This window comes from Nelumbo nucifera, chromosome 3, assembly GCF_055504915.1.
Source record: "Nelumbo nucifera cultivar China Antique chromosome 3, China Antique-T2T, whole genome shotgun sequence".
In the NCBI taxonomy this organism is placed as follows: Eukaryota; Viridiplantae; Streptophyta; class Magnoliopsida; order Proteales; family Nelumbonaceae; genus Nelumbo; species Nelumbo nucifera.
Window position 1 is genome coordinate 22,314,001 of NC_142651.1, and position 10,727 is coordinate 22,324,727.

The 10,727-nt window shown below is 38.5% G+C and overlaps 1 protein-coding gene across 2 annotated transcripts; it reads left to right on the plus strand.

The window, feature by feature from the left end:
* The first annotated feature begins 6,014 nt into the window (after positions 1–6,014).
* Positions 6,015–7,046, plus strand: PSRP3/1 (Ribosomal protein PSRP-3/Ycf65). Of its 2 annotated transcripts, none has more exons than XM_019197662.2 (2): positions 6,015–6,487; positions 6,607–7,046. In XM_019197662.2, exons 1-2 carry the CDS (start codon positions 6,203–6,205, stop codon positions 6,883–6,885), a joined length of 564 nt encoding a protein of 187 aa, XP_019053207.1. In that variant the 5' UTR covers positions 6,015–6,202; the 3' UTR covers positions 6,886–7,046. The 2 variants fall into 2 exon arrangements, with proteins under 2 accessions (XP_019053207.1, XP_010263402.1); XM_010265100.3 differs by having other exon boundaries at positions 6,021–6,487; positions 6,604–7,046.
* The last annotated feature ends 3,681 nt before the right edge of the window (positions 7,047–10,727 follow it).

The window sequence follows — 10,727 nt, forward strand, 5'->3', positions numbered from 1 at the left end:
TGGCTCCATATCATTCATCTAACAGATCATCTATGATAGGCATGGGGTATTTATCCTTGACCATAAGGTCATTGATTTTTCGGTATATACATAACCTTCATCCCCCGTCCTTCTTGATTAACAGAACTGGGGAAGCAAATAGGCTGTGACTGGGTCGGATCATACCTTTGGTCAGGAGTTCCTTGATAACCTTCTCAATTTCTCCCTTCATGAAGTGAGGATGCCGATAAGGCTTCTGACAGACGGGTTGGGCTCCTTTGATCAGCAGGATAGCATGGTTGACCAGGCGGTGTGGGGGTAACCCAGCCGGCTCTTCAAATACATTAACATACTCTTCCAATAGTTGTACTAGAGAGGGCTATTTGCAGATTGGAACTGGGTCTGCCTTCTTCCTTCCTCAGGTTGAGCTGCACAAGGTATACCAAGCAGGCTCTATTCAGATCCCTCCGAACTCTCTTCTCATCCACCATCTCTGGTTATTTCTTCTGTAACCCGTGCAGCAATCTCAGCTGGCCTTTGTCAAGGAAGCTCATCGTCAACTTGGAGAAATTCCAAGTGACATCCCCCAATGTCCGCAACCATTGAACCCCCAATATGGCGTCAAACCCGGGGAGGTCAAGTAAGTAAAAATCGGCCTGAAGCAGGAAGCCCTGAGACTTAATTTTGATTCCCTCACACTTACCACTCCTGATGAGCTTTTCTCCACTAGCAACAGTCACAGAGAATCGGGTGTCCTCCAATACTGGGGCCTGAACCTTGTGTGCCACTCTGGGATCCAGAAAATTGTGAGACGAACCGCTGTCCACGAGCACAATGACTAGGTAGGAATTGATTGTCCCTTGGATCCGCATGGTTTGGGGGATGTCTGTACCGTTGATAGCATGCAGAGAGGTCTCTGCCTCTGTCTCCAGTCCTTCTTCATCGTCCTCTCCTTCAGTGTCATCCGGGTCAGCCAAAACCCAGAACAGCTTCTGCTGTTTACAGCGATGCCCTGACACGTACCTTTCATCACAGTTGAAACACAACCCCTCCTTCCTTGGCTTCGGCAGGGGTTAGTCTCCGAATGTCCGGCGGAATGGGCTTCTTCCCCTCAATGAGAGATCTTGGTGCTAAAGTTCTAAGGGGTGGTCAGCTTCTGGGTAACTCCACCTGCACCGCTATTCTACGTGCGTTCCATTCTTCCTCCTCCAGTAAGGCCAGCCGGAAAGCCTTGCTTAAGGTCTTGGGTTCCAGCTTCTCCACTCCAGCTCGTATCTCTGTTTTCATCCCCGACACGAAGCATCCCACCAAGTAATCTTCAATCAGCCCCTTTACTTGACTGGACAGCCTCTGAAATTCCTCCATGTAGTCTTGAACTGTTGCTGTTTGATTTAACTTAGATAGCCTCCCAGCATAGTTACTCCCCTGTGGGTCGATAAAATGAGTTTCCATGGCCGCCACCAGCTGTGCCCAGGAAGGATTCGGCTGGTACTCCTTGAACCAGCTATACCATTCCACCACCTTGCCTTCAAAACCCAAGCTCGCCACTGTCACCCACCTTTCCTTCGGAATCTCCTGAATGTTCAGGTATTGCCCCATCAGTAGTGGCCACCCTTCTAAGCCGGTTCCACTAAATTTTGGCAAATCCACCTTCCAGAACTTCTGGTGTCTCCCCACTCCACTTCCGGTCTGAGATGATCCTTCTCCTTGTCTCCCTAGTTGTGCACACATCCCACGAGCGTTAGAGTCCTCGGGGGAATCGGCACAAAAGCCCAGGCAATTCAGTCGCTCAGTGATCTCTGCTAGTTGCTTGAGAATGGCCTCCTGGGTGCGTTGCAGAGCCTCTTGGGTCCGTTGCATGGTCTCTTGCGTCCTTTCCAGCCCGCCAAGACGTTCATCCACGCCGGCCATCTGGTCGTCCCGAGCTACTGCTAGCTCTGATACCAAGATGTCACGGATCTTTTCTCGTTGTCGAGAAGACAGACTAGGGTTACCCCGAGCTATGGTGGCGACGACGATAGAAAAGGAAAAAAAAACAAATGTAAGTAGTAATAGCTCGCTTTATTATTCCATTCGGCCTTCCTTAACAGAAGATTTGTTCATACAAGCCTTGCCACGTCAGCACTCGAAACAACCTAATGATGACAATCTTAACAGGCCATGATTGCCTTCTAACGACCTGTAGCAGAGAATATTTGGCTTCAGAGGGAAGTAGGCAGGGAACAGATTTTAAATTATGATATAATAGGAAATTACCCAAAAAAGCTTTCAATTCATGACCCTAATGTAGGGAAATTTGCTGAAAAAATCAGGCTCCTACTAGATGAGGTTTATTACAAAGGAATGCAACTGCTGAGTTTTCTTTTTAGCAGGGAAGGCTGAAAATGGAAGATGACAAAGTGCCGATTGAATCACATATCGGGTTTTGGAAAACCCGATTTTTATTCACGGGTGAAGAAGAATATGTAATTGGGGTATGATCCGTTTTTTGAACTGATCGTACTGCATACGAAAATAGAGGCTGAATAGTGAATATGAATACCAACCCATATTGGATACGGGTTCTGAAAGTTGGACGGTGACCTTTATTGTATATATGGGTTCAATCCATTTTTACTAATTGTATTGAATATAGGATTCATACGTTGCTCAAATCAACAACCCATTCTTTGTACGAATCACTTATTAAATCAACAAAAAACCCATTTTAGTTAAAATTAATACAATACCCGTTTAATATTAATTGTTAATACTTTGTTTTTTTCCACCTAGAAAAATTAATTAAAATAAACTTAAACAAGATTTTATTGTTGCAATTGAGTAAGATATAAAGATTTGAAATATTTGATTAGATATAATTATTTATATATTATGTTCAATTACCATACCCTTTTAAATAATACTGGTATTTGTGTATGTGTTTTGCACGTGACAAATTTTGTGATGATGATAGTCCATAATATATTTTTAATTTTTTTTCAATTTTTTATATTTCTATATCTATAAAAATTATTCTTATTTATTACATTTATTATGGCTCATTAATATAAAGGTATGTCCAAATAAAATTCTTGCAAAGGTAATGAGAATTAATAAAATTCTTATTGTTCTTGTTTATCATTAATAAATTTTTTATTATTCTTGTTTACTATGGTTCTTTAATAAAATTAATAATTTTTATCATTTAACTTCATCAGAATTTTATTTGAATTCTTGTTACCTTTGCAAGAATTAACTTCTATATGATAAATCCAACTTTAGCTCCTTCAACCCTTGAAAACCTTACAATGAATTACTATAAAAAAATATCACTTACTCTTGCAAATATCTTGCCATCCAAGGATGTGGGATTTAATGTAACGGAAATGAAAAATTAACCCACCATATGGTGGGAATAAAGAAGAGAAAATCATTTTCTACCTTAATAATCAAGAACTAAACTAATAAAAATAGATCAAAAAAATTTTAAAAACAAGAAAATAGTTTAAAGAATAAATTGTTCATCCATTTGTAAGTTGGAAATATTTTCATGGTGGTTAATGTGATTCAACATTGGATATTGAGAACATAAGATGCATTTCCATTTTTTTTTAATTTAAATAAATGAAAGGGTAAATTGCTAAAACCTTCTATGAAATTTTTGATCATTGTTGACCCCCCTAAAGTTTGGTAAATGCAATCACCTCCCATGAACTTTTTGACATAATTGCAAGTAGACCATTTGTTAGAATCTTCTAACAAATAGCATAAAAATGTCCAAAATACCCCGTAGTTACTTTTGACCAAAATGTTTATTTTTCAATCTTTGCTTCATATCAATCACTACCTCAATTCCTTCTAATCTCTTTTTCAAAACTGATGTATTTCCAAATTTGTCTTTCATAATCAATTGCTTAAAGGTAAAATTGCAACTTTAAGCTCTCTTTTTTTGTTGTTCATAATGTTTATATTGTTTTTTATGTATAAACCAGCTTCAATAATAATACATGGGTATTTTGGACATTTTCATGTCTCTTGTTAGAGGATTTTACAAAGGGGGTCTATTTGAAACAGTGTCAAAAAGTTTAGGGAAGTGATTGTAATTACCAAACTTTAGGGGAGGTGGGGGCAAGGGTAAAAAACTTTAAGGTAAGTTTCAACAATTACCATGGTTTGTTTTCCAATTATTAAACAAAAAGAGGGACTTTTGTGTATTTTCCCTAAGAAGCATTAAATGGGAATGTTAGATAACATTTTAGCCACTGATTTGTTTTATAATTATGAACAAAAAGAATGAACTTTTGTGTCTTTTTGTAATAAGTAAGCATTAAATGAAAAAAACAAAATTACATATTTACCACTGCTCTTCACTGATTCAAACCTTCAAGATGGGGTATTTTAGTCTAGTGAAAATTCTAGAACCCAACCACACCTATTAGTACTTTTATAGATAAATATAGACAAATCCAAATATATTTAACATATAAATAATGTTATAATAATTAATTAACATTAATCTCGTGCCACAAGGGTTAAACGATTAAGGGAGGGGGATGGGCTACCCTGTTCTATAGCTCCATGAAACCAAAAAAAAAACTTTAATTAAAATGGAAAATATAATCAATATATGATTGTAAATTTCAAAAATTAATGAATAAACTAATAAAATTTTAAAACTAATTCTTATTAATTTAAAATCCATTCAAAAATAATTACATTAATAAAATTTAAATATTACCTATTAAACTTAATTGAAAATTCATTTAAACACAATGCTGCACAGCTGCACTACTCAAACGTAGGGCCCGTTTAGAGGTTTGGAATTAGAATCCGAATGGCTCAACTAATCAGTTGGACGGAATTGAAATCTCATTCCCATTTCTTATGGAATGGCATTCCCTTATTGATGAAGGAAGATTTGGCCCGACCTCGTAACCACTCAATACGTGGCAAAGGTAACAGGCACAACAGCTCGCCAAGGCGCGAGCTCCGAAAGGAGGAACCAGCGGTCCGAACTCCCTGCAAGGAACCCGAACTCCTAGTAAGGAGACCGAGCTCTCCCTTAGGCCCCGAGCCTTACGAACACAAAGGGCAACAACCCGAACTGGCCTGCCCCACGGCAGTTCGGGCCACACCTTTGTCCGAACTCAAGACTTCACCTCGCACACCACTCCAGCACTTTGCCCCTAGGACGCCGAACTAGGCAAACCGCACCGTACCTAACACCGAAAGAGTCCGTATCTAGGGGTGGCGTACCTGACTGACTTAGGGGTCTGACGCTTGACAGCCGCACTCCAACGGCCACCTGCCACCGCCATCTTCAGTTACAGAGACGGCTCTGACAAAGAGCAGTGGCGGTTCTGTCTCAGCAGAGGTGATGACACCCGAACTGGCAGAAGCACATAAGTAATCATACCCGACCTGACAAGAGCCTAGGAGTGAGTGCGCGAAGTGGTTATAAAAGGCTCTCTACCCCCCGAGGACAAGGTATGTGAACTTTGCGCCATCTGGTTTTATCTTGCCTTTGAGAGAATATTAACTTGAGCTTTAGAGTGATCTCACCGGGTTCCTCCCCAGAGATTCCCCACTTTCTTCTCCGTTTCAAGCCCCCCTGTTGCTCAAGTCAGAGGCAAAGTCATTGACAGTTAGGATCGACCGGATTGTGCACCATCACCTATCATCCTGATTTTGATTCCGATTGTGAATTAAACGCCAACGGACCCTTAATTTCTCAAATTCCAATCATGCCCGATCCAGCAGTCCAGCACACTAAGGCGGTGTTTGGCATGGTTTAGAAAACGATTCCACATCTGCGCCACATCAGAAAAACGGTGTGCCAAGAAACACAGCCTCGTTTGGAACCGTTATTCTGGAAAATGGCTATGCATTGGAATTTGGAAAAGCATGGCTCGAGTAAACGTTGAATTTGTTGTTTTCTTATTTTCAGAATCCTTGTTGCCAACTGTACCATGTCATAACATCATGATATGTGGATCAATGCCGAAAACAATTATAGTACCAAATAAAACCGGTGCCTTTCTCCAGAAAACATCGTTGCTTCAGAAAACGGCTCTGAAGTGTCACTAAAACTAAAAATAGCAACACCCCCCGACTCTCTGACCCCTTGGTGCCTTATCCAGAGTCGGGAACTCGCCAAAGCGCAACACAACCTGTGAAAGACCATGGTTTCTTCTACTTCTACATAGAAACTCTCTCTCTCTCTCTCTCTCTCTCTCCACTCAAGATGTTATCGATGGCGATTCAACCTGGTGTTAATGGCTTCGCTCTCACACGCTCCTCCTTTCCTCAAAAATTTGGTTTCAATCCCGTTAATGCTTCAATCTCCTTCAACCCCAAGCCCGCTTCTTTACATCTATCGCCGCTTGTCCACTTAATACGGAGACCCAACAGAAAACAACTGAGACTATCCACTTCAGCTTCTGCAGCTGAAGCCATTGAAGAAGAAGCAACCACTGAGGACTCAGCCTCTACAACGCCACAAGAATCCGAACCCTTTGAAGAAAAAGAGGTCTATAACTACCTTCCTCTCCCCTTCTCTCTCTTTGCATCCATCAATTTAACAATTTTGTCCCTTCTCTATTCGTGATTCATTCTTTTTTATTTCTCGTTTGGTTGAATTTGTAGAAGCTTGGAGTGGTTGTGAAACCGATGGAGAAACCGAGACTTGTATTGAAGTTCGTTTGGATGGAGAAGAACATTGGTCTTGCGCTTGACCAGAAGATACCAGGCCATGGGACCATTCCTCTAAGTCCTTACTATTTTTGGCCGAGGAAGGATGCTTGGGAAGAGCTCAAGTCCCTGTTGGAGAGTAAGCCATGGATATCTCAGAAGAGGATGATTATCCTTCTTAATCAGGCTACTGACATCATCAATTTGTGGCAGCAAAGCGGCGGCAATTTATCATAACTTATATTTCGTGAAAAGGGATATTTATTTCAGCACATGTCTGTGTTTGTAGATTATTCTCATGCATTATTGAATTTTTGTGTTTATGTAAACTATAACACTGTAGTTGTTAGGGCTATTTATATTTCCCTTTTTTTAATGAAATCATTTTCTTAACACAAGTTTTCTATATTTTGGCAATGCAGAGGTCTTAAGATTTGGTTCTAATATATGAAGTTGGCTATTTTAGGTCTTCTATTTTCGGCATGTATTACTTCATAGGTGGTGGTTATTCTGCAAAAAATCATTTTATCTCAAAAGTGCAAATAATATCATGGCATTTGTGGTTATTGTTCTTCTTTATGACAGAGTTATGTTTAGAATTCAACTTGGGGGGAGGGGGAGGCAGAAGCTATCTGGTATAAAGTAATTGTGTCCCAAAACTCAATGGTTAGCCCCCCAAGTTTGTTACATTTAATTCCTTGAATTTGAAGGCAAAGAACAGAATCTTAAGATGAGTGCAGATGTTTGAGAATGTGTTCAGATGCATTTCCAGTGATCTACGTGAAGATGATATAATGGAAGACTTATTGGAGAGCAAACCAAGAAAAAGAATTAAGCTTGGTAAAGTCAACTTTATATAACACACTTGCATGTTTTGAGTTCTCTTTTTCTTGCATGTAGCAATACACTTTCTCCCTTCTTCCCACCCCACCACTCAGTGAGGAAGCAGTCAATGTCATTTGTTTGTATAAGGATGTAGTGGATGCCTTTACAACCCACGTAAGGGTCTTTTGGAAGGTATTCAATGTAGAAGTGCAAAAAACTTCTTTTCCCCAGAGCATACTCTTTGACCTTCATGTGAGATGAACTCGAACAAGGTATATGTTTCTTTGATGAATTCCATTGTTTGGAAAGTTATTGAAAGTATTTTTGCAGATTTTAATACCATTTCCTTTCCCAGAAAATGTTGCAGTTCTGTCCCTAAATCTTCTATAATTATTCATAAAAGAAAAATGCCATGTACTTGGGCATGCCTTTTTAATTGAACTATTAGAGTAGGATATTGAGCAAGTGACCAACCAATGAATAATTTTAGGCTGCTAATTTAATAATTTTCAGTGTATTTTCTATATTCTACATTTACATTACATCTAGATACTCATAGGGTACAATAACAGATACTGCCTGGATACTTCTAGATGTACTCTATATCATTAGCACTTTAAATGAAGTAAAGTGGTATGTTTTAACATATGATTCTATAAAAATATCTGCACTTCATGTGTTAGGAATTTAATTAAATTTGGCAAGACATAAATCTTGAGAAATGACATTTAAATATGCATGATATAAGCATATTACACATAGGATACCCATTACTCTATCTGTATCCAAAGTTTTAGGAAATGGAGAGTCATATCCCCATTTCCTCTATCCATGTCTGTGTCCATATCTGTATACTGTATCTGGGCACTATAGCGTGAGATGTATTGGTGCATGTTTCTTCTCAAAGGGATGTCATATGCTTTGTCCATCAGATCCTGAAAAAAGTCACTTTCTACAATTTCATAAAAAATCTCTAATGTAAAATAGAAATCAAATAGAAGGGGTGGAGTTCACTGCTATAGAGTTTCATAAGCAAATCATCTATTATCCTTGCTAATACAACTACTTCTTTCTTCAGCAACCAACTTTCTGTTGAAGCTTTCTTTTCACCTTCCAACATAATCAGATTGCCTCCAGAACAATAATATGGTGCGGATCTTATCATAAGACCATAAGCATTCTTGTTCATGGTTAGATATTTCTATGGGAATGGGTTCATGGAAGTTCATATGGTTTTATGATATAAATCTTATTTTATTTTTATCCTTTTTGCATGTGGATAAAACCCCCAAGGTTGACCCTCTTAATATTTAGGGGAAGAATTATCTCAAATTTATGCTCTGTGCAATGTTCTAGACAGTAATCGTCAGATCTCCATCTTCATTGCAATCTCTTTCTCCATGTGTGTGGAAGTGTACTGTGAGATTTTTTGCTGTTCTTGATTGATACGTACCTAGGGTTATATATTCCTATGTTGGTTTAAGCCTTGTCAGTTAGGGGCTACAGTATGATGAGGAATCTGTATCCACTGGAAAGCAGACTTGTAGTTCTTTCTTTGGGTTGTCTTGTTTGAGTTGTTTCCCTCTACAAGGCTATTCTTTAATTTCATTTCTTCTATGCAAATGGTGTCTTTTTGGGATATGTTAACCTTTGTGTATAACTCGAAACTCTGCTGGAGTTGTGTTATAAATGGTTCAGAGTGGTAGGGCAATCTTTACTCTAGAGGATTCTTCATTCAAAGGCAGTTGTTAGTTTTGGTACTTCTTGTGTCACTGCTTTATATTTCTGTTCATCACCCAATTGGAATCAACAGTTGTCCATTATTCTTGGTACTTTTTAGTGTTTCTAGACATTTTCTTTTGCAAATTACTTTGCATTCAACTAGATCACTGGAACAGCAACTTCCAGATCTCCCTTTGAGTTGAAAGCAACTTCTTTATTAAAAATTAAAATGACGAATAGATGCTTAGCCATTTTACAAATGCAGCATCCATTTAAGAGAGCAGAAATGTTCTTGTTAGTTGTTACTGCCTTACTGGATTTCTCATTAATCACTGATAATACTTGATATTCCATTTTCATATTCCGTGTAGGTGTGGCCTTGTTAATACTAATAATCTACTCCATTTTAAAATGATTTACTCCATTATTTGGAATTAAAGGCTCAGTTTGGAAAGAATATAGATACAAATATGTACATTGCAAATACATACAAAAGACAAGGTTTTGCGCTCTACATATTTCTATTTGTACTCCTTCCAAACTGAGCCCAAAGCATCAATAGGATAATGGCTCGACCTTATCCCAAGACTGTTGCTTTAATTTCTCTTTCACTGAATTCATTTTGATGCTCCATTAATTTCTCGTTGCCAAATCACCCTAGCCCTTGGCAATCCGACAGTGATCATTTATCCTACCGCATAAGCAAAATCATATTGTTTTGGATTAATGATCACTGTTGGATTGCCAAGGGCTAGCGTGATTTGGCAACGAGAAACCCCTCGATGCAGTCTAATTGCAAAGGGTAAGTTGCTTGATCCCTCATTTGTTATACTTGAAGGGTTTGATTTACAAAGTGGTCTCCTAGAGTTATATTTGGTTTAATAGAAAAATAACAAGTAAAGGGAAGGTTCTTAAAAGAATTTTCTGAAATTTGTTAAGAACTTTCCCTCTGATTTTCTGTTTCTCTTATTTTCTATCAAACCAAACAGTTAAATAGCCTTAGAGTGAAGAATTAATATCGGTTATCGATTTTTTTTTTTTCTGCAAATATTGGCCATCAATTCAATGTAAGAAAACTTGGACCAATCTTTGGCCATTCAAGTCAAGTATCAAATTTAAGATCTAAACTATCAAAATGACCTACGAAATAAGCCAAAAATTTAAGCCATCAAAATGACATCTTTAAGATCAATCAATTAATCTTAGCTTTTCAAACTATGCATTAACCCCCCGTTTGGTTCACAGGAACAGGGGCCTGGAATTGGAATCTGAATGGGTTATTCCAATTCCAATTGTTTGTTTGGGCGGAATCGGAATACCATTCCCATTCCTAGTGGATTGGCATTTCTCCATTTGAGGGAATGGCCATTCCCTCCCCCTCCTTTGGGAATGAAATCCCATTCCTGCTAATTCTAACTTTCATTCTAATTTCTATCTGAACCAAGCAGACTATGGGAATAGATCATTCTGATTCCGATTCTGATTCCTTTTCCAATTCCAACTACAAACCAAACAGACCATAAGCTTTTAAC

What these genes read in the sequence shown, in the direction of transcription:
- PSRP3/1 (XM_010265100.3), top strand. Translation starts at nt 6,203, where the DNA reads ATGTTATCGATGGCGATTCAACCTGGTGTTAATGGCTTCGCTCTCACA. An exon ending in AACCCTTTGAAGAAAAAGAG is followed by an intron (nt 6,488 to 6,603) that starts GTCTATAACTAC and finishes TTGAATTTGTAG; the next exon opens with AAGCTTGGAGTGGTTGTGAA.